Genomic DNA, 27,076 nt, shown 5'->3' on the forward strand with positions numbered 1-27,076 from the left:
ATCTCTCTCCTTTTCTTCTTAGAGCAGTCCTTTGACATTTCTTGCATTGATGGTTTGGTGTTAATGTACTGCTTTAACCTCTTTTTGTCTGGAAAGCTTTTTTGTTGTTGTTGTTCATCAGTTTATAATGGTCTTTATTATCCATAAATGAGTGAGATCATGTGGTATTTTTCTTGGCTTCCCAGGGGCCAGTGCAGCCTCGCAGGGGCCATCTCAGCCTCACAGGGGCCGTCTCAGTCTCACAGGGGCCGTCGCAGCCTCGCAGGGGCCGTCACAGCCTCACAGGGGCCGTCGCAGCCTCGCAGGGGCCGTCACAGCCTCGCAAGGGCCGTCGCAGCCTCATGCAGCCTTGCAGGGGGCGCTGCATCCCACGTTGGGGGTGAAGGTGCGAGACAGAAGCTCCTCTCGCTGTCTCTCCTGCTGCTCCCTTGCGTATCGCCAATGCTGTAAGTTTCTGAGAGCAGTCTGCAGGTGCTGGACATCATACTTTAACTGGTCAACACGAAGTTTGGCATTCTGTCTTTTGTTGGGAAGCTCCTTGCTGGACAAAATCTCCAGGCATTCTAGCTGGCTTAATATCTGGTATGCTTGCTTCGATTTCGTTTTCTACTAATTGCACAGACTGCTTGTCTGCTGTCTCCCGGCGTCCCATGTGAGACTGGATCTGGTGGACCTGCCTGTGCGTTTGCTGGTACAGCGGTTCCATGTCGCCGGCCCAGCCAGGTCTGGCTCCGGCTTCCTCCAAACCTGATTCTGCTTCTTGAGTGTGTCCCTTATGGATGCGAGGAGTTGAAATCTGCAGTTTGTTGGGTTAGGCTGCAAAAGCGCAGGTGGTTCCTTTTGTGCCACTGGCACAGCTTTGGTGGGGATGTAAATTGAGTAGGGCGGGGTCTCAGGGAATCACCAGGGCGGAGAAAACAGCAATGGTTGTCCTCAGCATCTCCATGACTCCTCGCCTCTCCGAGACTCCGCATCTCCACGTCCCCGAGTGCCGAGTGCTGGCGAGCAGCTCCGCGAGAAAGCCACCCTCACTCTTCGACCCGCTGCAAGGCAGTCCCGCCTCTCCCCGTAGGGGTCTGGGACCTCAGAATCCTGCCCCAACAAGCCCAGTGGATTCGAGAGCTTGTATCCCCTTCCGATTGAAAAAAACCGCGCATCCAGTTGCAGCCCACCTGGCGCGCGAGTCTGTACCTCTGTTCTTGGCGCCTCTGCACCTCCTACTCAGTCTCAATGCGCTTCTTTCTTTCCTTCCAGTTGTAGAACTTCCACTGGGCCAGCTTTCCCATGGTTCTGGATGATAGCTGTTTTGTCTTATAGTTGGTAGTTTCAATGTTGTTGTGGGAGGCAGCACACAAAAGGTCTATACTTTATGCCGCCATCTTGGTTCTCCACGAGTTTAATTTTTTTGACAAGAATAATTTATAGGTGGTGTTATAAACTTACATCTGGAGAAATGTAATGTTTTGTTTATCTTTTTATTATGTAAGTGGTCATTGACATTCCCTAGATCCATTAATTCATTCATAGGTCATTGCAAAATGCTATTTTAATTTTATCATTTCTTTATTTATTTGCTGTAGTATTTTCAATAAAGAGAAACTTCCTGTCACCAACTGTTTGGTTATTCTGAGGTACAGTCTGTATAGGAAAGACAGGGTGATTCTTTCCTTTTATTTTATTAACTGGCTTTTAAAATAAAGAATTGGTTTGCTAATATCCTCTTAAAAGTGACCAAGAGTATTTTAATATAATATGAATTCATAGATTATAACATTTTTATGTGTTTCAGTCCATTGTCATTACTATTCTTTTTAGTGTTCACATTGTCATGCTTCTTCCAATTGGCTCTGAGTCCTTTTATCATGATCTAGTAGTCACTGGTAGCTTTTCTGCACTCTGGTATGACTACTAGGTGTACCGGTTAATAATGTGGATTATTTTTCAATAGATGGAGTTACACATATATTGATATATATGCGATTTGATATGTATGCTATTTTGTTGTATTGACAACAAGCTTCAAAACTTCATATGTCAATTTTGCTGAAGGTGTTAACGTAATAGATATTTTTACACTTAAAAATGTTGAATTTTGTGCCTAAAAAAAGAGCATTTGTGGGAAATTTTAATTCATTACTTTATTTTGAAGAAAAGTGCTGCTGAATACTTCAAGAAGCTTATGGTGAACATGCTCCATCTCAAGATACATGTGAACGCTGGTTTAAATGCTTTAAAACTGATGATTTCGATGTGAAAGACAAAGAACGTCCAGGTCAACCAAAAAAGTTTGAAAACCAACAATTACAAGCATTATTGGATGAAGATGCGTGTCAAACTCAAAAACAACTTGCAGAAAGATTAAACGTTGCTCAGCAAACAATTTCCGATCGCTTACAAGCAATGGGAAAGATTTTAAAGGAAGGAAAATGGGTGCCACATCAACTGAACAAAAGACAAATGGAAAACCGAAAAGTCATCAGTAAAATTTTGCTTCAATGGCATGAAAGTCTTTTTTGCATCAAATTGTAACTGGCGATGAAAAGTGGATTTATTTTGAGAGTCTCAAACGCACAAAATCATGGTTGATCCAGGACAACCATCAACATCGACGGCAAGGCCAAATGCTTCAAAAAGAAGACAATGCTCTGCGTTTGGTGGGCTCAGGAAGGTATGGTATATTATGAGCTTCTAAAACCAGGTGAAACCATTAATACTGATCGCTACCGACAACAAATAATCAATTTGAACCACGCTTTGATTGTGAAACGACCAGAATGGACCAGAAGACATGGCAAAGTAATTTTACTTCATGATGATGCACCCATCACACACTTTAAAACCAGTTAAAGACACATTAAAAGATCTTGCCTGGGAAGTATTAACCCACCTGCCGTATTCACCAGACCTTGCTCCTTCAGATTACCACTTGTTCCGATCTATGGCACACACACTTTCTGAGCAGCACTTCAAATTGTACGAAGAAGTGGAAAATTGGGTCTCTGAATGGTTTGCCTTAAAACAAGAAAAGTTCTATTGGGATGATATCCACAGATTACCTGAAAGATGGGGGAAATGTATAGCTAACGATGGACATTACTTTGAATAAAGCACTTTTTAAAAAAAATATATATTTTATTGATTTCTTATAGAGAGGAAGGGAGAGAGATAGAGAGTCAGAAACATCGATGAGAGAGAAACATCGATCAGCTGCCTTCTGCACACCCCCTACTGGGGATGTGCCCACAACCAAGGTACATGCCCTTGACCGGAATCGGACCTGGGACCTTTCAGTCTGCAGGCCGACGCTCTATCCACTGAGCCAAACCAGTCAGGGCTGAATAAAGCACATTTGATGTTTCTCTTGAAGTTATCGTGTTTTCTTTCATTACAAAATCCGCATTATTAACCGATACACCTAGTAAATGTCCAGGCTCAGTTTATACATTTTTCTGTACCAGATCTGAAATAAGCCAGTTTTTAGAGAAGTCCTGGTTCTTAGTGGGAAATTATATTTAGCATTCATTTAATTGATATATCACTAAAAGCATCAAAATATTTTATTTATAGTTTTTGAAATGATAAAAGTAATGAAACTGTTATAATGTTTTTGTTCTCTAACAGGATTGGTGAGCGTGCTATTCTACTGGGAGGACTTGTCATCATATGGATTGGCTTCTTTATCTTGTTACCTTGGGGAAATCAATTTCCCAAGATACAGTGGGAAGGTATATCCATACATAATTCTATAATGTTACATTGCATCCGTTATTCATCTAGTAATAAGTCATGCACTATACTAATTTTGTTTTTACAGATTTACATAATCATTCAATTCCTAATACCACATTTGGGGAAATTATTATTACTCTTTGGCGGTCTCCAAGAGAAGATCAGAGTGAAGGACCAACTGGTTGCCCAATTGAACAAGCCTGGTGCCTCTACACCCCCGTGATCCATCTAGCCCAGTTCCTCACATCAGTTGTGCTAATTGGAATAGGCTATCCATCCTGCAATGTTATGTCATATACATTATATTCAAAAATTTTGGGACCAAAACCTCAGGTGAGTCAATTACCCTGGCATTGCAATTATGTGAAATATGCTTCACTGACATTCTGTGCTACCATTCTCTATTTTCACACAAGCTGGTATAGGGGATTTTTATCATATTCAGCATTTTGAATTTATAAAAAAACCCGACAATTTTTAAAAAGTACTTATAGGACTTGTGTGTTGAAACTGAACAAAAAAAGCACTCTAAAAACTCAAAGCTCTCTTGAACTCAGAGGTTATGAGCTCAAAATCATTTTCATAGAAAAAAAATATCTGAAGCATAAAGTTCTGAAACTCATTCTTAAACTAGGCAACAGTTGGGAAACCAAAATTGATAGGCAAATTTGACTCTAGGCTTAATTTCATTTGGCCCTAGGTACGATTACTAAAAGATGAAAACACAATAGCCTTAAAAGTGTACAGTCAGAGAAAGATAAATATCACATGATTTCACTCATTTGTGGAATATAATGAACAACATAAACTGATGAACAAAAACAGATCCAGAGACAGAGAAACATCGATCAGGCCGTCAAACCGCAGAGGGAAGGTAGGGGAGGGTGGTGGTAAGGGGGAGAGATCAACCAAAGGATTTGTATGCATGCATATAAGCATAACCAATGGACACAGAAAACAGGGGAATGAGGGCATGAGCAGGGACGGGGGTGGGGGGGGGGGGTGGGCAAGAGGAGGATAAGGACACATATGTAATACCTTAATCAATAAAGAAAAAAACAAGTACAGCAGCTATGTATATTTTAAAATTAGTTTTTATTATAAGAATTTCCATATTCATGATATAAAAATTAAAATATAGAAGCAAAATGGAGAAAAATATCAGAAACAATTGCAATCTTTTTAGCAACTGCTTAGCATTCCATTAATTAAATATACCATAATTTATTTACTTAATCCACCACTGATGAACAGTTAGGTTTTCTTTTTTTTTAAATTGTCTAAAGTTTTACATATGTCTCATTTTCCCCGATTGACACCCCTGCCCCCAGCCATTCCCACCCTGGGCAAGCTCCCACTGCCCCAGTGTCTGTGTCATGTTATGCTAATATGCATGCGTACAAGTCCTTTGGTTGCTCTCTAACCCCCCCTCCCCTGCCATTTGTCTCTGTATCTATTTTTGTTCATCAGATTATGTTTATCATTATATCTCACATATGAGTGAGATATGTGGACAGTTAGGTTTTCAATGTGAGACTATTAAAGGTAATGCTGCACTGCACAGTAATTGGAGGAGTGACGTGGTACAGTGGAAAGGTGGTACAGTGGAGTTAGGCACACATGGCTTCAGAGATCTTGTTAGTTACTTGAATTTCTGAGCTTCAGCTTCCACATTTGTAGGGACACCAGTAATAAACATTTGTGAACATTGGCAAATATATGTAAAACACCTAACACAGTGTGTGGAAGATAGCAAGTACAAAATAAATGTTAGTCTTAAAAAGTAAATTAATAAATTCTATTGTTCCCAGGGCCTCAGCAGATATTTAATTTGTTCTTTTCTACTACTTTTGTTTTTTCTAAGCTGACTCTATCAGGTAAGTTTACTGTTCATTATTTGCTGTATTTATAAAAATGCATTTTATATGTAATTCACAAATCAAAGATGGAGAAAGTGATTCCTGTGAGTTTCCCATAGTTTTGTAATAGTAGCATCATTCTTATTTTTAAAATAACTAAACTTGAATATCAATCTGCTTCTCCCCATCCCCACCTCACAGGGTGTGTACATGGGCTGGTTAACAGCTTCTGGAAGTGCGGCACGGATTCTTGGACCCGTGTTCATCAGCCAAGTGTACACTTCCTGGGGCCCACGATGGGCATTCAGCCTTGTGTGTGGAATAGTTGTGCTCACCATCACACTCCTGGGAGTGGTTTACAGAAGACTCGTTGCTTTTTCTGTAAGGCATGGAAGGATTCAAGAGGAACCTAGCTAACTAACACTGGGATGCACAGTACTTGCTGTGTGGACTTCCTTTACTAAGGCTCTGTCAGACAGTTGCTATGAGTCAGTTTCCAAAAGTCAGGCTTCGGGTATTATATATTTTGAAAAGCAAGAGAATATATTGAATAACACGGAATTCTATGAGTAACTGAATAGTAAGATAATATAAAAAAACATTCTGGGTCAATTTCTTTATCTCAAAAAAGAAATATTCTTCACTCAGCACCTTTGGGGGTTACATGAATTCATGAGTGAATGAGCAATGGTCTATAAATGGGAAACTATTTTTTTTCTCCAAACTGCAGAGGTATCACTTAAAACAATGAGAGGATATCTATGCAGTGGAACCACAGTAAAGTTCTAGAAGAATTACGTATAACAGAATGAAATTATAGCAACGGCTTACCTAAATAGTAGGTATCTTGACCAAATCAAAGATACCTACTTTTTATTTATTTAAAATGTTACTATCAAGTTCCCTTATGAAATAAATATCATGACTCTTAAATTTTCCACTTACTATGTCTCCCATCCTACCTTCTTTATTTTTAATACACCTTCTGTCTTATCTCACTAAATAACTAAATTAATACATGAATATGGATAATGCTAATATTTAAGTAATAAAGAGGATTAAGAGACCAGGATGAATTTTACTACCTTTAGTAGAGTTAACTACTTTTTCTTCCAAGTGCTAATAAGTAATTTGCTTTGGAGACATAAGCCAGGTATGTGTTATTGTGTATGTGTTATTATATACATATACTGAAACAAACTGTTAATTATAATTATTGGCATTTTCAACTCCCTTAAATTCTGGAGGAAAACTATTACTTTATTTACTTTTCCCACCACTTATTAGTGACAAGGTAGACACAACAGTTTTCAGTCTATATCTGCACAGCTATTCAGATCTGCATTATTTTACATTTGGATGAGCCATGACAGCCCCAATCTAGTCAGGATAATATTTGAAACAAATGTCTTTAACCTAACACAGTTTACTGAGTTTACTTGAGTATATGGTCTCTATGTATACATTTCTACCTCTACCTAAGTTGAATGCTGATACAAGGAACTAGTATAGAAATATGTTTGTGGATAATCAGAATTACAAAAAAAAGTAAAGATATTTCAAAATACTTTTCCAAATGTTTCCTACTCTATAAATATTTTCAAAATTGAAAGTAAAGACTATAATCTGCACTTTATACTAAGTGTGTGGTACTGTTTTTTGTTTTGTTTTTTGGCTTGAACAACAGAAATTTATTTCTCACAGTTCTAGAGGTTAGATGTCCAAGATCAAGGTGTTGGCAGGGTTAGTTTCTTCTGAGGCCTCTCTCCTTGGCTTGTAGATGGATGTATTCTTCCTATGTCTTTTGTTTGTTTCCAGCTTTATTGAGATATGACATATAGCATTGTGTAAGTTTAATGTATACAACATGTTGATTTGATACACTTATATATTATAAAATTATACTACCATAGCATTAATTAATATCTCTATCACAGTGGCCCCACCCCATAACAAAGAAACAGAATTTCCGGAGGATGAGGCCCAGAAATCAGGATTTTAAAAAGATTCCCAGGTGATTCTAATGTGCAGCCAAGGTTGAGAACCACTGCTCTATCACATCACATAATTACCATTTCCTTTTGGTGGTGAAACCATTTAAGATCTCTCGTAGCAACATTTAAGTATATAATACAGTATTATTAGCTATAATCACAATGTTGTACCGCAGATCCTCAGAACTTATTCATTTTGTAGCAGGAAGTTTGTACTCTTTAACCAACATCTCTGTTTCCTCCATCCCAACACCCTGGAAACTATCATACCACTTTCTCCCTCTAATAGTTCACCTCTTTAGATTCCACATAAAATTCATATCATACCTAGCTAGCATTATGCCCTCAGAGTCCATCCATGTCATCAGGAATGGCAGGATCTCCTTTCTTATAGCTGAATAATAATACACACACACACACACACAAAGAAGTGTGAGGTGATACTCCACTGTGGTTTTGATTTGCATTTCCATGAGGATTAGTGATGTGGAGCACCTTTTAACATACCTGTTGGCCATTTGTACGTCTTCCTTAGACAAATGTCTTTTCAGATCTTCAGCCCATTTTTAAATTGGATTGTTCTGTGTTTTTTGCTACTGAGGTTTGTTGTATTCTTAAATCCAACTTCTTTGGCTGTAATAAAAGGCTTAATCTGACAGAAATCATCCTGTGATTACATTTTAAGATTGTTTTCACTCTTCTCCACCTCCCATAGCAAGACTATGCTTCAATTAGATTTATTAGAACCAATTTTCTGGCTGTTTGGTCACGTCCTGGGATCCCTCTTCCCTAATGTTCACAACTCCTTCTTCTGTCTTACATTTTTGGGGGCACTCTAATCCTAAAGAGTAAACTTCACCCTTGGTTTAAGTACCGTGCATGACAGAAATAACATCAATAATAGTAATGATGAAAACTATAATAGTGAACATTTATAGAATTCACATCCCAGGTAATGTGTAATGTACAGTTTAATTCTCAGTTTTATAGTACCATATTATAGGCACTATCATGATTCCCCTCATACAGGTGAAGAGGTACTGAGAAGTTAAAGTACTTGTCTAAGTAATAGTCTGGCCACAGAGTCCACATTCTTAACTAACCACTATCCTATATAATAAAGCGGTAATATGCAAATTGACCATCATGCCCTCCCACAAGATGGCCGCCACAAGATGGCTGGCAGGGGAGGGCAATTGTGGGCGATCAGGCCAGCAGGGGAGGGCAATTAGGGGCAACCAGGCCAGTAGGGGAGGGCAGTTGTGGGTGACCAAGCCTGTAGGGGAGGTCAGGGGCGACCGGGCCTGCAGAGGAGGGGAGTTAGGGGCGACCAGGCCTGCAGGGGAGGTCAGTTAGGGGTGACTAGGCCAGCAGGGGAGGGCAGTTAGGGGCGACAAGGCCGGCAGGGGAGGGGAGTTAGGGGCGACCAGGCTGGCAGAGGAGCAGTTAGGTGTCAATCAGGCTGGCAGGGGAGTGGTTAGGGAGTGATCAGGCTGGCAGGCAGGCGAGCAGTTGGGAGCCAGCAGTCCCGGATTGTGAGAGGGATGTCCGACTGCTGGTTTAGGCCCGATCCCATAGGGATCGGACTTACCCGAGGGGTCCCAGATTGGAGACGGTACGGGCCAGGCTGAGGGACAACCTCCCCCCCCCCCAGTGCACGAATTTCGTGCCCCAGGCCTCTAGTACTTTTTTTTTTTTTTTTTATTTTATTGATATTTTACAGAGAGGAAGGGAGAGGGATAGAGTTAGAAACATCAATGAGAGAGAAACATCGATCAGCTGCCTCCTGCACACCCCCTACTGGGGATGTGCCTGCAACCAAGGTACATGCCCTTGACCGGAATCGAACCTGGGACCTTTCAGTCTGCAGGCCGACACTCTATCCACTGAGCTAAACCGGGTAGGGCTAGTACTTTTTATAGTAAGGAACATAGCCCAGTTTGCAGTAGCAGGCAATTAATTGCTAATTGTAGGGTAAATTAAGTTACCTATAACAGTGTCTCTTATTAGCAGAAATATTTGACAAATATAATTTGACACCCATTAACAGCTTTTATCTTACCTTAATGGTTAACCAGTTTGGTTCAATGCAAGAATATAAACCAAAAGTTTTCCAACTTCTAAAGACTTATAACATGGAATAAAATTCAGATAAACTATAACCTTGCAAAAATGACTACTACCTTTTTATTGAGAGCACTTTCTTCTCTGTGGTATTATACCAGTGCACACTTTGGCATAAAAGAAGATGAGGAAGTGACATGGGGTTGAGGAGAGAGCAGGTAGGTAAAGTTTGAGGAAAAAAATCACATAGTTGAGGTTTTGAGTGGGACAAGTTGAGTATAAATTGAAAAAGATCATGAGACACTAAGAAATGAAAAGTTCCTAAAAGTAGTATATTTAGGTGTCCCAAAAAATGTGTACCACATTTTGAATAATTATAAAGGCAGTGTTCATTACAATACATTTCATTTTTAAAATTGAGCTATCAGCTGATAAAGTGTGTATATGTATTTTTGGGGACACACCCAGTATTTAAGAAAAGATGTTTTGAAAAACCTAAACTTGTTAAGAAAGAGTGATTGTCATATTTTGTAGGGATTTATAACTTCACAAAGCTTCATGCTACATTCCTAAGCTTGGCTACATTTAAAATAAACTCCAGTTCATATGAAACTTTCCTTTTGCATAAGTAAAATAAATCTTTATGTACCTTGTTGTTTTGAAGAGGAGACTACTTATCTGCACCTATTTAATAGATTGTTATTTTGAAAGGATATTTTGGGTGCCATTTTTGACTATTATAGACTTATTTGTAATTTAATACATTTTACATTGTGAATGTACATTTTCTAATAAAAATATTATTATGCTCCTTAAGCCTTAAAACATTACTTATTCATACTTTGAATACCTACTTAATCACCATTGCATTGTTGGAAATAGAGCAGTAAACAAAATATAAGCCCCTAGTAAGGAGAGTCTGACATAGGTAAAATGATTACACAGATAATTATGCTTGAGGGAAGGACAATGAAAGAGAAGTATATGGAACTATAGGGGTGAAGAACAGGGTATCTGACCTGAACAGGAAAGTCAGTGAATGTATCTCTGTAGCTAACAATTTCAGAGGAAAACAGCTCAGGCAGAAGGATCAGAAAAGGCTCCAAGTAGCCAAGTTTAGCTTATATACCCATCCCTGAAATGACCAAATGGGCAGGGGTGGAATCCTCTACTAACCCAGGTCTTGGTCATGCATTCATTCTGGGGAATGTAATTGTGTGGAGAAGGGAGGGGGGAAGAACCCTGTGAGGACCATCTCAATTACATGGACTAAAGATTTATTACTGGAGCCCTAGCTGGTTTTGCTCATTGGTTAGAGCATTGGCCCGCAGACTGAAGGATCCCAGTTTGATTCCAGTCAAGGGCACATACCCAGATTGTGGGTTCAATCCCCAGTAGGGGGCATGCAGGAGACATCAGATCAGTGATTCTCTGTCATTGTTAGTGTTTCTCTCTCCTCCCTTCCTCTCTGAAATCAATAAAAATATATTTCTTATTTATTTTTAAAAATATATTTTATTGATTTTTTACAGAGAGGAAGGGAGAGGGATAGAGTTAGAAACATCGACGAGAGAGAAACATCAATTAGCTGCCTCCTGCACGCCCCCTACTGGGGATGTGCCCGCAACCAAGGTACATGCCCTTGACTGGAATCGAACCTGGGTTTTATTGCCGTAACCCAGTGGTGGGCAAACTGCGGCTCGCAAGCCACATGCGGCTCTTTGTCCCCTTGAGTGTGGCTCTTCCACAAAATACCGGCTTCTGCGCATGAGCCATGAAGTTTCCATCGCACTGTACATGCGCGCCCGCATGTGGTATTTTGTGGAAGAGCCACACTCAAGGGGACAAAGAGCCGCATGTGGCTTGCGAGCCGCAGTTTGCCCACCACTGGGTTACGGCAATAAAAATATATTTTTTAAAAAAGATAACTGGATGGAGAAGAGTTCCACCAAAGAAAGGTTTGCTGAGCTAAAATAAACATATTTATTCACTATACCTATACCTCTCAATTGTTTTCATATCACTGTAATCCTAGAAAGTATCATATGCACCATCAAAGAAAACAAACAAAGCTGTTTGTACCCAGCTTCTTCAGGCAATACAGGCCCTACTAATAACTCGGAGCACTGAAGGGATCAGTTTCTCACTTAGGAAGATAATCCATTTGTAATATATCAATATTATGTTAAGTATTTTGGAGTTTAAGAGAAATGGGAAGGCACTTAAGGTAACATGGTCTCTAAGAAATCTGGGCTCCTTGTAGAAATGGCTGATCCCAGGTGTGAAACAAGATGAGCCTGAGACAGCAAGTGCCAGAAAGCAAGGGAGCTATCAAAGCCTAGAGCTCACCAAAAGGATACAAGGATCAGATAAAGGGACTCCTGCTTGCCAAAAATTGATATATTGAAAATAATATCTGCCATGGATTTAAACATATTAAATAAGTGAAAACCTGAGTTCTTAATGACCCCCAAAATAAATTCATAGGTCACCTTTGGAGGTTGCTACGGCTTTTGTTTTTAATCTGAAAACTAAAGTAGCCTGGTCAGTGTGGCTCAGTGGTTGAGTGTCAACCCATGAACCAGGAGGTTGCCATTTGTTTCCTGGTCAGGGCACATGCCCAGGTTGCAGGCTCGATCCCCAGTAGGAGGGGTGCAGGAAGTAGCTGACCAGTGATTCACTCTCACCATTAATGTTTCTATCTCTCCTTCTCCCTTCCTCTCTGAAATCAGTAAGAATCTAATTTGCCTTTCCTATACCCAGACTTCATCAGGTAATCAAATAATGATGAGGTAAAGTTTTTTTCTGTAGAATAATCCAAGCTAATAAATACAAATGGAATAACAGAATTAGACAAATCTTCATTAAGCAGCCTCTAGTGAAATAATAGCTTTGGGCAACAATCATCAATGAATGCTACAACTTCAAGGTGAAAATGAATGAGGAAGCATAGAGAGTCCCAAACAAGATGAACCCAAAAATACCCATACCAAAACACATCGTAATTATGATGGCAAATGTACCGGACAAAGAGAGAATCTTAAAGGCTGCAAGAGACAGACAGATAGTACAAGGGATCTCCCATTAGATTATCAAATGATTTTCTAAACAGAAACACATCAGGCCAGAAAGGGATAGAAGGAAGTTTACAAAGTGATGCAAAGTAAGGGACTGAATCCAAGAATACTCTATCCAGCCAGGCTATCATTCAAAATCCAAGGGGAAATAAGGAGCTTCACAGATAAAAAAGGCTAAGGGAGTTTATTAATACCAAGCCAGCAATGCAAGAAATGCTAAAGGGACTGGCATAAAAAGAAATAAAAAGGGAAGAAGGAACACAGGCACAAAAAATAAAAATGGCTACAAACAAGTACCTATCAATGATAACTATAAATGTAAATGTACTAAATGCTCCAATCAAAAGACATCAAGTGGCTGAATGGATAAGAAAACATGACCCATATATATGCTGTCTATAAGAAACCCACCTCAGAACAAGGGTCTCACACAGACAGAAAATGAAGGGATGGAAAAATATCTTTCAGGCAAATAGAAATGCAAAAAAAGCTTGGGTAGCAATACTTACATCTGACAAAATAGACCTCAAAGTGAAGGCCATAACAAGAGATAAGGCCACTTCATAATACTAAAGGGATCAGTACAAGAGGATATAACCCTGGTAAACATATATGCACCCAATACAGGAGCACCCAAATACATAAACTCCTGGAAGATATCAAGGGAGAGATCAACAACAATACAAACATAGTAGGGGACTTTAATATCCCACTGACATCACTGGATAAATCCTCTAGACAAAAAATCAGCAAAGAAACAGCAATCCTAAATGACTCACTAGATTAGATGGACTTAATTGACATCTTCAAAACATTTCACCCCAAAGCCACAGAATATACATTATTCTCAAGTGCACATGGAACATTTTCAAAGATAGACCACATACTGGGTCACAGGCAAAGTCTCTCCAAATTCAAGAAGATTGAAATCATATCAAGCATCTTCTCAGACCAAAATGGCATAATATTAGAAATAAACTACCATAAAAACAAAAAAATTCAAACACTTGGAAGCTGAATAGCATGCTATTAAACAATGATTGGGTTACCAAAGTGACCAAAGAAGAAATTAAAAACATCCTGGAAATGAACGACAATGAAAACAGAACAATCCAAAGTGAAAGCAGTCCTGAGAGGGAAGTTTATAGCTCTACAGGCCTACCTCAAAAAATAAGAAAAAATGGTAATAAATTATCTACCTCTACAACCCAAAGAGTTAGAAAGAGCGCAACAAGAAAAGCTCAGAGTGAGCAGAAGGAAGGAGACAATAAAGATCAGAGCAGAAATAAATGACATAGAGACCAAAAAAACAATACAAAAGATCAATGAAACCAAGAGCTGGTTCTTTGAAAGGATAAACAAGATGAATGAACCTCTAGCCAGGCTCACCAAGAAGCAGAGAGAGAGGACCCAAATAAACAAAATCAGAAGTGAAAGAGGAGAAATAACAGACATCAATGTAATAGAACTGTAATGACAGTAAAATAAATCAGAAATGCCAGAACCGGTTTGGCTCAGTGGATAGAGCGTCGGCCTGCGGACTCAAGGGTCCCGGGTTCGATTCCGGTCAAGGGCATGTACCTTGGTTGCGGGCACATCTCCAGTGGGGGGCATGCAGGAGGCGGCTGATCGATGTTTCTCTCTCATCAGTGTTTCTAACTCTCTATCCCTCTCCCTTCCTCTCTGTAAAAAATCAATAAAACATATTAAAAAAAATATAAATAAATCAGAAATGACAAAAAAAGGTTAACAAACTAGAGGTTATTAGATTGAATTAAGAAACAAAATTCAAGTATGCCCTATATAATAAAAAGGTAATATGCAAATTGACCATCATGCCCTCACACAAGATGGCCATGCCCATGTGATCAAAGATGGCCGTTTCCATTTGGTCACACGATGGTGACCACAAGATGGCTGGCAGGGGAGGGCAGTTGTGGGTGACCAGGCCTGCAGGGGAGGGCGTTGGGGGCAACCGGGCCAGCAGGGGAGGCAGTTGGGGGCAACCGAGCCGGCAGGGTAGGGCAGTTGGGGGCGATCGGGCCAGTAGGGGAGCAGTTAGGCATTGATCAGGCTGGCAGGGGAGTGGCTAGGGGGTGATCATGCAGGCAGGCAGAAGCGGTTAGGGGCAATCAGGCAGGCAGGCGAGCGGTTGGGAACCAGCAGTCCCGGATTGTGAGAGGGATGTCCGACTGCCGGTTTAGGCCCGATCCCACAGTGGGACTGGCAGTTGGACATCCCCCGAGGGGTCCCAGATTGAAGAGGGTGCAGGCTGGGCTGAGGGACACCACCCCCCAGTGCACAAATTTCATGCACCGGACCTCTAGTCTATATATATAAAAGCCCAAATGACTGTCTGACCGGTAGCTATGATGCGCACTGACCAACCGGGGGCAGACACTCAACACAGGAGCTGCCAAGCTGCAGTGACTTGGCAGCTGCAGTTCTCAGGTGACGCACCTGGAACCAGAGAGGAGGGAGCCTGCTTCCGGGGTGCGTAACTCGAGAACTGCCCTCTCGCAATCCGGAACCTCTTGGGGATGTCAGAGATCCGGTTGCAGCCTGATCTCCGCAGGCCAGGCCAAGGGATCCACTGGTGCACAAATTCGTGCACCGGGCCTCTAGTGTTATATATTAGTATAAGAGAAATACCTGAAACATAAAGACACATTAAGACCAAAAGAGATTATAAAAAGTATGCCTAGTTAAATTTTGTCAAAGCAAAACTTAGCTAGGAATTCTTTTAATTATTTCCATTTTTAAGAGGGAAACTCTTTTATTTCTGGTATTTTTTCCTTACATTATTTTCTTCCTCAAAGTTGGATTACCAATGTATTAAAATGTGTTAATTTTAATAGATATTGCCAAATATATATTAGATTATCATTTATACTCTAATCAACATCTGAGAATGCCCTGCTCATTTACTATTTTTCACCAATCTCTGATAAAAGGAAATATTTGCATTTCTCTAACTCTAAATGTGGCTGAGCATATATCCTTTGGAATTACTATATGGATTTCCATTGCGAATCATTTGTTCATATCTTTTGAGACAAAAACCTCAAAAACATTGTTGAATAATTGTTACATTGGGCATTCCTGTCTACTTAAAGGTATTGGCTCCAGTATATCTCTGAGTATAAAATTCAGCAGAAAACATTAGGTTAAACAGTCTATATCATATTTAAGTAGTTTCATTCTATTCTCATTTTGAGTATTTCATTAGGGATGATTGTCCCACTATTAGGCATTCCATTCCATCATGTTAACTGCATTAAGTTCTTCAGTGTCAAACTGTTTATCATTATAATATACACATATTTTCAAATAAGCGTAAGGAAACAATGTGTTTACCATTTGCAAAAGTAATTTTAAAAATTTAATTGGCTCCTCCTAAACAAACAGGCACCAAAACTTAAAAACAAGTTTACTAGTAGCTTCATTTTATAATAAGTATTCAGTTAAATAAATCAAAGAATAAAGTAACTTATCACTGTATTTATTTGTTTTGTTTTGTTTTTAATATAAAATGCATTGGTTGAAATGCTTCATCAGAAACTGGTGCTACAAAAATAAATATAAAACAAATATACATGTTTACATATGTTCCTTATAACATAAATACATATTATTTACATGTTCAAAAATTTAAAAACTCCAGCATGTTTTTTCCATGATTCATTATGTCTGAGAAGTAGGGAAAACAACAAGAGCACAAACATACCACACACCATTTATATTTTTGCTTTTAAGAGATTGTTAGTTGTCCTATTTTAATCTATGACCACTATATTTTATAAATGATTTAAGTTGCATTCTGTTTTGTTCTCTGATTAGGATACATCCATTATGGTATAGATTAAAATTCTCTTCTATAGAAAGGCTTTCTGAAGAAGTTATTTTAAATAAGAGAAAGTCACTTTCCTTGAAAGCCAACAAAAACATTATTTATTAAGCTTATATATCTAAAAGGAGCTTTAATCAGTGAAAACTATGAGTTGGATTAGAGAACATCAAAAGGATGGAAGAAAGACACTGTAATTTCTGTTTGATGTATTCTGGTAATTTTTCATTTTCTCCATATCTAAGTGGGAAAAAAAAAGACAAAAATATTACTTAATTACTTGGTTCATATGAGAGTACCAAAATTTATATTTTTCAGTGATTCTTCAATTGACAGAGGTACCTCAGAAAAATTATACAAAATTATTTATTAAAGTAGATACTTAATCAAGTTAAGCATACCAAATTTGCTTCCTTTCTAAATAGACCGAGCTCAAAATATATTTAAATAATAAAAATAAAATTAGACCAAAACACTTCAACTGGCTTTATAATTTCTAAAGCAACCTGAAGATCTGGATTCCTTATTAGATTGCAGGTCCTAATCAAAGGAAAATACTAAGCTAAACACGTATGATTACATTTCTATTTAAATGTTAACAATTTCCAAATGACTATATCAAATAAATCTGAACTTTTATCATCTGAAACATGGATTCTACCCATTTTATATCTGCATCCATCCACTTTCTGGAGCAATTGAAAGAGCTTGTTAAACAAAGCCTCTAACTTCATGTGTAGTTCTTTAAATGACGGCACTGCACATGTACACATTTTTTAAAAAAGCAATTGATAGATATCCACAAATTATATTGGTCTCAAGTAATTCCTTTACAATAAACACTTCTCATAAAGTATCATGTTGGTATTGGCATCATCATCAACCCTACCTCTTTTTAGTAACTTATGGTTTGAAATATGGAAACCAAAATATTGCTTACTCTTGCTATTGCAAGATCCCTCATTTTTAGCATGGTGTCTGCCACACATTTTCATACAGAATGAACATATAAATTAAAAACGTGTTCCAATCATTAATTACTTTACATTAGATAAGACAATATAGCCTTTCATTTGAGAAAAAAATCTGGTTAACTCTTAAAAAATATTTCTAGCTTCTATGTTTTGTTTTTTTAAAAAATATTTTTAATGATTTCAGAGAGGAAGAGAGAGGGAAATAGAAACATCAATGATGAGAGAGAATCATTGATCAGCTGCCTCTTGCACGCCCCATACTGGGGACCGAGCTGGCAACTAGGGCATGTGCCCTTGACTGGAATTGAACCATGGACCCTTCAGTCCACAGACTGACGCTCTATCCACTGAGCCAAACCAGCTAGAGCCTAGCTTCTATGTTTTGTGATGTAAACTGTTTAGGTATATTACTTACACTTAGAAGTCTATTATTTCTGAAAAGGGCCAACCTAGTTAGGCTATGGAGTAAGTCTACAAAGAATCTAATCACTTGCAGTGGATTATCTATACCATTTACCCTACAATCATGCAGAGAATCGTAAAATATGCATTAAAAAGACTATAGGACCTGGCTGGTGTGCTCAGTGGTTGAGCATAGACCTTGAACCAGGAAGTCATGGTCAGGGCACATGCTTAGGTTGCGGGGTGTGCAGGAGGAGGCAGCCAATCAATGATTCTCACCATTGATGTTTCCCTCTCTCTCCCTTCCTCTCTGAAATAAAAGCAAACAAACAAAAGACTATATGAACTCCTAATAATTAATAGTTTAAATAATAGAAACATTGTCAAAATGAAAACAGTAACTTTACTAAATCACTTATTTCAATGTATAGGGAAAATTTATAGCAAAGAACTGAATCTCAACCAGTGTTTTAAGAACTTACCTAGTTGTCTGACCGTTCGGTGATGTGTAACTGATAGAAGATACTCCTGCCTGCACGACCAGCTGGGACCCATCATTAAACTGAACCCACACAGCTCCACTAGTTAACTAGAAAAATAATGAAGTGTTGGAAATTACTATAAGAGTAGAGGGTCTGAGGTTCTTAAAAGGTACTCATGTTTATCAGGTTTTACATAGTTTAAAAAAACAACAAACCTCTTAGGAGCTGTGATAATAATAGCATTGAGAAAATGCATGTCTTTTTCAGACTATTCCTTTAATAGTTAGGATATTAAAATATTAAAATTATTGTAAATGAATCCTGCTTCCAGTAGTACATCAGAGTAGTTTTTCTTGTTGTTTTCCAATAGTATTTTTTAAACAGTATTTCTAACCAAGTATAGATTTAGGAAATAACAAAAGCAGCACTTTTTAAAATTAGGATTTCTTTCTATCCTTTGTCTGTAGGCCAAACGAATTTCTCTTCTGCCTGAGAACCTAATATCTTAAGTTTGAAACCTTTCCCTTTAGCCACTGATATTTATGATGTACCACTCCAAATAGAGTGGCATGGACTCTGGAATCAGAGAGCTGGGTTTAAATCCAGACTGCCAACTAAGTAGGACAGTGCAAGCCAATCAACCATTATAAGCCACACTTAAGGAGATAACACCAATGTTAGGTTTTATTAGGAGAAATAATGAGACAATATATGTGAAAAACATGGTACCACATCTCAGGTACTCAACAAATATTGAGTCCCCTTTCTTTAATTTCCTACCCCCATAAAGGCCTAGGCTGCATTTTACTTTACGGCTAAGTGAAAATTACATGTGCTATCCTCAAAAGTCTCCAAGCTTCAAGCTTTCAGATGATACACACATATACTTTCACACCTACATAAAATTCTATAAGCTTGAAACACAATGTGGATTTAACTTTCAAATGCAAAAATTCCTTGTGGCCCTGACTGGTTTGGCTCAGTGGATAGAGCGTCGGCCTGCGGACTGAAAGGTCCCAGGTTCGATTCTGGTCAAGGGCATGTACCTTGGTTGTGGGCACATTCCCAGTAGGAGGTGTGCAGGAGGCAGCTGATCAATGTTTCTATTTCATCAATGTTTCTAACTCTTTATCCCTCTCCCTTCCTCTCTGTAAAAATCAATAAAATATATTTTTTTAAAAAGTCCCTTGTGGCCAAATAAATGTTACTGTTGTAATACAGATTACAAAGTTTCTAAAATTTAAAATGCCCTGGACATCATTCTAAACTCCTAACAATTAGCCATTATCATGACCTGTACTTTAAAAAACAAGGGCAAAAACAGGCCACCCATGTCCTAGTAAGCAATTTGTTATCAACAATATCTAATTTTCCAACTGTACACAAGTAAAAAAAAATTATTTTTTTTAAATGATTCAACCAATGCAAAATAAGGTGTAAAAACTTTCTTGCAAAGAGAAACCTTTAAAATAATTTTTATTTGGGGGTAATTGTCTAATCACTATGGAAACCAAACATACTAAGAAAATTCATTTTTCTAAAATTTCTCACCTGTGTAGCCCAACCAACATTTTTCACAAAAACAGATTTCAAAGGCTGTGCTGATTTAGGAAAACAATCTTTTAGACTACTAGAATGGATGTTTGTTCCAGAAGCTGCAATAGGCCCGCCAAGTCCTTCATCTGTAACCATCTATAAACAGTACAAGACAGAAGGATATTATGCCTTCCCATTTTTATAAGCCAACTTCAGTAAAAGTAGAAAATGATTGTTTTTTTCATTAGCTTAGAATAAGTTTTCTTAAGAACAAAAATTAAAGAATGACCACATTATGAAAAATTAGAAAACTCAGAAAAAAAAATCACACAATTGCTGTTTTCATTTTGGTAGGTATCTTTTCTTTTATCCCAAGGTATTTTTCATAGTTGCAATTATAGTATGTATGTATATATATGTGTGTGTGTACATACATGTATGTATATAAACATGTATTTCTTCACTGTTGTATTTTATACTACATTGTTGTCTAGTCTTCATTGGCATAATAGTTCATTGAGTAAAAATAGAGTAAGCTTATTTAACGATAAGCCTATCGTGGATATAAAGGTAGTTAATGGGACTTTACAGGTACAAATAAAACAACAATCTCTAATTTATTTTCTCAGAAGGTTAGGCCTATTTGAGGTAAGATTTAAACTGAGAACTTACGGATGAGAAAGAATTACCCTTTGAGGGGTCGGGGAAAAGATTTCCCAGTCACGTGAACAGCATGTGAAAAAGCCCTGAGAGTCTGACTTATTCAAAGAACTAAAAGAAGGCTTCTGAGGCTCAGGCCCAGCAAGTGTAGGGTAAAGTAGCTCGGTGTGAGGCTAGAAAAGTAGGTAGGTATTAATATACGTAAAGTGTGTACAGAAGGTGATAATAAGCAGCTTTAATTTTACATCAAGGGCATGAGGCAATCATTGAAGGACTTTAGATACAAAAGTGACATATACATACTTACAGAAGGATTAAGTGCTGGTGCCTGTTCCGGAGAAGCAGCACTATTTACGATCATTTTACTCATCAGGTAGTTTGGATCCATAGGAGGAGGTGACAAGCCCTGAGGTGAACTAGTACTACTAGGTTTTCTGAAGGAGAAAGAAATGACCAAGCATAGTCCCTTAAAGTTTACAATTTATAGAAAGGTAAAGAATGTTCATAATGTAATCACCAAACTTAAAAAAAAAAATTCCTATACATTTTAGCCATACTTTTTAAATTTTCAAACATTTACCTTCCTATAATTATTGGGAAAAAGGGAGCACTTCCACTTTTCTTTTCCTCTTCTGAAATTATGGATTCCAGTGCTAAACAAATACGATGGCCCTATTTCAAAAGAAGAGTGCTTTCGTCATTACTTCAACTGTCATTTGTGATCAGTTAATTGGTATGAAAAACCTGTAAGTAGGTACATACCTCATTAGCATGGTCCATATATACTTTTATTTTCTCTTTCAAGCTATTAACTTCACTTTCACCTTTTAAGGTGAAAGATTTTCCAGTCTTTTCAATCACATGAATTAAAGCTTCTGTTTTATGTATCTTTGTTCCTTAAAAAATAAGAAAACTATCTTTTACCATATCTTTAAATAGTCCTAGATTTATATTATTATACCTATACATAATGGCTCCTAGATCACAGTATCATTTATATTCATTCACTGATCATTAATAAATGAGGCTCTCAAAGTAAATATAGGTTATCCATTTTTCTTTTCTACACATACCTGGCTTAAGTATGAAACACAGGATATTGTAAAAAAATCACTGCTTTCATATAAAAACACAATTGAAAGGCAGCTATCATTATATGTGTACTGTGTATGTGCTTAGTGTCCCTTAAAGTAGGGATCTTTACAGATTAAACAGTAAATCATCATTATAGAATAGATTTGGAACATAAAAATCTCTAATTCTGTTCCACTCTTTTGCACATTTATAATTCTCACTAGAGGCCCAATGCACAAAATTCGTGCAAGAGTACGCCTTCCTTCCCCCAGCTGCCGGCATTGGCTTCCCTCTGGCACCCAGGACCTGGGCTTCCCTCGCAGCCCTGGCTTCGTCTGGAAGGTCATCTGGTCTAATTAGCATAGTATGCTTTTATTATTATAGACTAGAGGCCTGGTGCATAAAATTTGTGCATTGGGGGGGGGGTTCCCCTCAGCCCAGCCTGCATCCTCTCTAATACAGGACCCCTTGGGGGATGTCTGACTGACGGTCCGGGATCAGGCCTAAACCAGCAGTCAGATATCCCTCTCACAATCCTGGACCGCTGGCTCCTAATTGCTCACCTGCCTGCCTGCCTGGTCACCCCTAACTGGTGCCCCCCCGCTGGCCTGATTGCCCCTCACTGCCTCTGCGTGCTGGTCTGATCACCCCTAGTTGCCCCTCCTTCTGGCCTGGTTTCCCCTAACTGCCCCCTGCTGCCAGCCTCATCCCTCACTAACCCCCCGCTAGCCAGGTTGCCCCATGCAGCCTGCTGTTCAGTTGTTTGGTCGTCCCTCACTAACCCCCCTGGTGGCCTGGTCGCCCCACAGAGCCTGCCTGTTCAGTCATTTGGTCGTCACTCACTAACTCCCCTACCGGCCTGGTCGAAGGCAGCCATATTGTAAGGGCGTGAGGGTTAATTTGCATATTACCTTTTTATTATATAGGATAATTTTGTATGTGTTCATCTGAGTGTCTTAACTCATATATATACATATATGTACATATGTATGTGACATACATATAATCTTAAAAAATTACTGTGTTGAATTAAAAACAACCACAACTAAAAGGGGAAAAATTACCATTTTAATTAATTTATTTATTTGAGAATTTTTGTGAGTTTACTTAAGCCAAACTATTGACAATTGCTGGGAAACAAAATCTCAATGGATTGAGAAAATGGTCCCCAAAGTTACCATTTTTATTTTTATTTTTTAAAAATATATTGTATTGATTTTTTACAGAGAGGAAGGGGGAGGGATAGAGAGTTAGAAACATCAATGAGAGAGAGACATCGATCAGCTGCTTCCTGCAAACACCCTACTGGGGATGAGCCCGCAATCAAGGTACATGACCTTGACCAGAATCGAACCTGGGACCCTTCAGTCTGCAGGCCGACGCTCTATCCAGAGCCAAACCGGCAAGGGCCAAAGTTACCATTTTTAAATGGTACTCACCATCATAAAACCAAACCTCAAAATCAGCACAAGGAGAATTCTCCATTAAGATGCATTTAGCATATTTTGTAAAATAAGTGATTTTTGGAGATTTAGATCTTACAAGCTGTACAAATCTGGAAGCATATTGATATTTTCGCCAGTACTTCTCTAGGGAGCAAAAGAGAAAAAAATTATCTATCATAAGAGAATAAAATTTTGACTTGACATGTAAATTACATAAACATTTAATATTTATTTCTACTCTACCTCAAAAATTCAAGTTGATAGGTTAGTAATCCCAGTACCAAAATAAAAATATTTTTAGAGATATACGTCTATTATTTCAATAAAAACTAAAGATAGTTTAGTAAAACTCCCAAGAAATACATATGACTGGTATTATGATTATCTTAAAATGCTTTCTTTGAATCACCTCCTTTTTATAAATAAGGCAATAATTCCAGAAAATTTTTGTAAGTGAAATGAAAAGACTTCTGAGATATCAGAATCAAATGTTTTTCAGAAAGAAATATAGCTCTTTTTGTGTTCTTAGAGCAGTTTTATGGTTCTACCTTACACAAGTACATTTTTACAGCTTCCTGTAGCTATGGTTATTTATAGTATTTACTGGTATACTAGTATACCTACTTTGATTTCTAATAAGAGTAAAGTTACACAGATTTTCTTGTATGTTTCTAATTGTCACCTCAGTGAAGTCTTACTACTCAGTACATAATTCCCCAATCCATGTGTAGGAGCTGAACTGGGAGTCAAACTTGTTCAACCACAATTATAAATGAACATTTATGTAGTGCAGTCATTATTTCAAAAGCAAAAAACTGTATACTTCATGTTGAATTTTTAACATGATTCAACACAAATATCCCAGAGTTAGTTTTTACCATTATTACACAGAACAGGAATAAACATTGGAGTAATAAGGTACATCCTATCTTACCAAATATTACAACCAAATATTAAACTCTATGATAACCATGTATAGAGTTTATACATATAAAAGTCCATTATCTAGATTTGTTCCCTGATAAATTTACATACCTGGTAAATTGTCAAAGCTGTACCTACTGATATTATCAGTAGGTGAAGGCGGTCTATCAGCAAGAGGGAAACCTCTTCCATCATTTGGATAATAAATAGTGATCTGCCAAAATATTTTTTAAGAATTCTAATTGTATGCCATTAAGTTACAGCACTATATTTAAAAATTATGAAAAGAGCTCACATGTAATATCCTATATAATAACAGCGTAATATGCAAATCAACCGAATGGTGGAACGACCAGTCCCTGTGATGCGCACTGACCAGGAACTGCCTCCAGCCCGCAGGCTCCAGGCCAGCCAAGGCAGGTGCCAGAGGGCCCTCCCTCCACCCGATAGGCCGCTGATCGCCCTGCAGAGGGAGGTGACCAGCAGCGGTGGTGGGGGATGGGGCCAGCGAGCAGGCAGTGCCAGGCCGGCCAAGGCGGGTGCCAGTGGGTCGCCCCACAAATCGGCCCTGATCGCTGGCCAGGCCTTGGGACCCTACCCATGCACGATCTTCGTGCATCAGGCCTCTAGTTAAATACTTTATTGAAAACTAGAGGCCTGGTGCATGAAAATTCATGTACTAGAGGGTGGGGTCCCTCAGCCCAGCCTGCCCCCTCTCACAGTCCGGGAGCCCTCAGGGGCAGGAGACGACCTGGTGATCAGGGGAAGGCGACGCCCCCATCCCACCTCTGCTGCTGCCACTGCCGGCAGTGCAAGCCTCGGCCAGCCTTTGTTACCTGAGCCTTTGGGCAGCCCTGGGCGGCGGGGCAGCCGCCATTCAAGGCTTGCCTGCGCCTCTGGTCAGCCCTGGGCGGCTGGGCAGCTGACATTCGAGGCTTGCCTGTGCCTTGGGCCAGCCCTGGGGCTGAGGGGACTGGGGGTCTCTAGAGGCAGGTATGTGGAGCGGCCAGGCCCACCTGCCGCCCTGGCGGGGCTGAGGGGACTGGGTGCTGCCATCTTTGAGGGCAGGCCAGCCAATTAGCATATTAACTCTTTATTAGAGCGGATGCTAAATATGCTCTAAAAGTAAGTTTTTTTTTGCTTTTTAACCTTAGGCCTAAAGTTTAGATTTTGTTACTAGTTATAATAACTATTATTTTTAAATATGTTTTTATTGATTTGAGAGAGAGAGAGGAAGACGGCGGGAGAGAGAGAGAGAGAGAAAGAGAGAGAAAAACATCGATTGGCTGCCCCATGCACACCCCTCAGTGGGAATCAAGCCCGAGAACTTTTGTGTACCGGACAACGCTCAACCAACTGAACCACAGTGGCCAGGACATTGGTTATAATTATTTTTGAATCCACACTAATTTATTTAAACATATGTAGTATGCTATTCTAGTTCTTAAATTCCAGAGACACTATCCCTATCAGGAAAACTAATTTAAAAAAATTTTTTTAAGACATCATTATACAATGGATTAGAAGGCTAAACACTTAAGAGATAAAGCTGCAAGATAATAAAGTAGATCCACATTACCATATTTCCATCACTAGATACATGAAGAACTTCTTTCACATATTCCTGACATGAATGCTCCTTTAGAAGCTCCACACATACCTCCTCTGAATCAAGTATGCTCACCTAAAAACAAAACCAAAATCAGTAAGAACTATCTTGTTTACTAGAACAGCACTGACATATATAATACTTAAGAGAGAAGTACTTAACCATGGCAGAAAAACAAATCAAAGTGAAGATAAAATAACTGCTTCACTGCAACAGTCTGGACTGGAAGTGTATTTGAGCACAGCTGAAACATAAGGAGCAAGGGTAAGAAGGTATAATGAAGTGTGAAACGATAGCCAGTGAGCAGAAAGAAAGAAAGCAGAAGGTAGGGTGGAGACTGAGGACTTTGAAAAGACAATAGCATGCCAAACAAAGGCAACAGAAAACGGGAAAACAGGATGAAGATGTAATTAAAAAATAAAAATCATTCCCAAATCACACTTGATATTTTTTAAAACTCTTAAACTTAATTTGTGCATTTTCCTTTTCTTTTAAATAGTTTCAGATGTTAAAAAAAAAGTTATATTTTCTAGTTTACCTTTTTGAGTCTGGATTATGTGCAAAAACAAAAGCAAAAGGTAATATATTAAATATTTAGTGATTGGAATTGTGAATGAATATGTAACATAATAACTAGCCGGTATTATTTTGAAATGTTTCTCATTATCAATAATTTAAAATTCAAAATGTATCAGTATCAATTCACCATTTTTAAAGTAGCCAGAAGAAACAAAAGCCATTTTTTCCATAACACCTCACCTCTTTTCTTTTAAATCAGCTTATTATTCACTTATCAGAAGTACAGGAACTTTATAGAAAACTAAAAAAAACCCCATCATATTTGATACCAAAAACCAATTTACATAAGGAAATATTACATAATAAATTTAAAAAATAATAGACATACCACAGCCTTTTTGGTTTTCTGTCTGATTGGTTTTAATCTGTAAGCTGTCAAAGGAGATGTAATGCTTCGTAATGTATGTTTCTGATAACCCAATGGTGGCTCCATATCCTTCGTCTTGCTTTGTTCAGAAACAGGTTCTAAGCCAAAAGTAGATTCTTGTGGAATTATCTCAGGTTTATTAGGAAATGCAGTTATATGTTTCATGGTATTCAGCTGTTTTGCAGAATGCGCATTATCAGAAACCCCAGGGCTCTTTCTGCCTCTTAAATCAGTCCAGGCATTTCTTGACGTGTCTTGCAAATCTGAATGGTCCTGGAAATCTCTGTTTGAGCTAAGGCTTTTGTGCTCAGTAGTTTCTCTTAAATGAGCTGTAATATACACAGATTAAAGCAATTGAGTGAAATAATTAAAAACACACACACACACCAAGCTTACATAACAAGTCATGCTGCTTATAACAGATGTTTGTTGTTATTGTTTTTTTGTTTGTATT

At 38.5% G+C, this 27,076-nt stretch overlaps 2 protein-coding genes across 9 annotated transcripts in view; one reads left to right on the plus strand and one right to left on the minus strand.

Annotated features, from left to right (window-relative positions):
* Window positions 1-7,286, plus strand: part of MFSD8 (major facilitator superfamily domain containing 8) — a 43,207-nt gene extending 35,921 nt beyond the window's left edge. For 2 of the 4 annotated variants that reach the window (XM_014548971.1, XM_005877760.2), the window contains exons 8-10: window positions 3,622-3,725; window positions 3,815-4,062; window positions 5,790-7,285. In XM_014548971.1, the coding sequence (XP_014404457.1) occupies window positions 3,622-3,725; window positions 3,815-4,062; window positions 5,790-6,005 (568 nt within the window). In that variant the 3' untranslated portion in view covers window positions 6,006-7,285. Of the gene's footprint in view, window positions 1-3,621; window positions 3,726-3,814; window positions 4,063-5,789 lie in introns of all 4 variants that reach the window. The other 2 variants (XM_005877758.2, XM_005877759.2) reach the window with 2 other exon arrangements.
* Window positions 7,287-7,371: 85 nt separating this feature from the next.
* PLK4 (polo-like kinase 4) overlaps window positions 7,372-27,076 on the minus strand; it is a 29,775-nt gene continuing 10,070 nt past the window's right edge. For 2 of the 5 annotated variants that reach the window (XM_014548968.1, XM_005877761.2), the window contains exons 7-16: window positions 26,584-26,951; window positions 25,647-25,751; window positions 24,179-24,281; window positions 23,138-23,287; window positions 21,387-21,520; window positions 21,205-21,296; window positions 20,932-21,058; window positions 19,980-20,120; window positions 18,429-18,535; window positions 16,238-16,810 (exon numbers count right to left, since the gene is read on the minus strand). In XM_014548968.1, the coding sequence (XP_014404454.1) occupies window positions 16,708-16,810; window positions 18,429-18,535; window positions 19,980-20,120; window positions 20,932-21,058; window positions 21,205-21,296; window positions 21,387-21,520; window positions 23,138-23,287; window positions 24,179-24,281; window positions 25,647-25,751; window positions 26,584-26,951 (1,430 nt within the window). In that variant the 3' untranslated portion in view covers window positions 16,238-16,707. Of the gene's footprint in view, window positions 7,407-7,593; window positions 8,398-9,218; window positions 9,222-10,898; window positions 10,902-15,336; window positions 15,376-16,237; window positions 16,811-18,428; window positions 18,536-19,979; window positions 20,121-20,931; window positions 21,059-21,204; window positions 21,297-21,386; window positions 21,521-23,137; window positions 23,288-24,178; window positions 24,282-25,646; window positions 25,752-26,583; window positions 26,952-27,076 lie in introns of those variants that run through there. The other 3 variants (XR_001364319.1, XM_014548969.1, XM_014548970.1) reach the window with 3 other exon arrangements.

This window comes from Myotis brandtii, unplaced genomic scaffold, assembly GCF_000412655.1.
Source record: "Myotis brandtii unplaced genomic scaffold, ASM41265v1 scaffold53, whole genome shotgun sequence".
Classification (NCBI taxonomy): domain Eukaryota; kingdom Metazoa; phylum Chordata; class Mammalia; order Chiroptera; family Vespertilionidae; genus Myotis; species Myotis brandtii.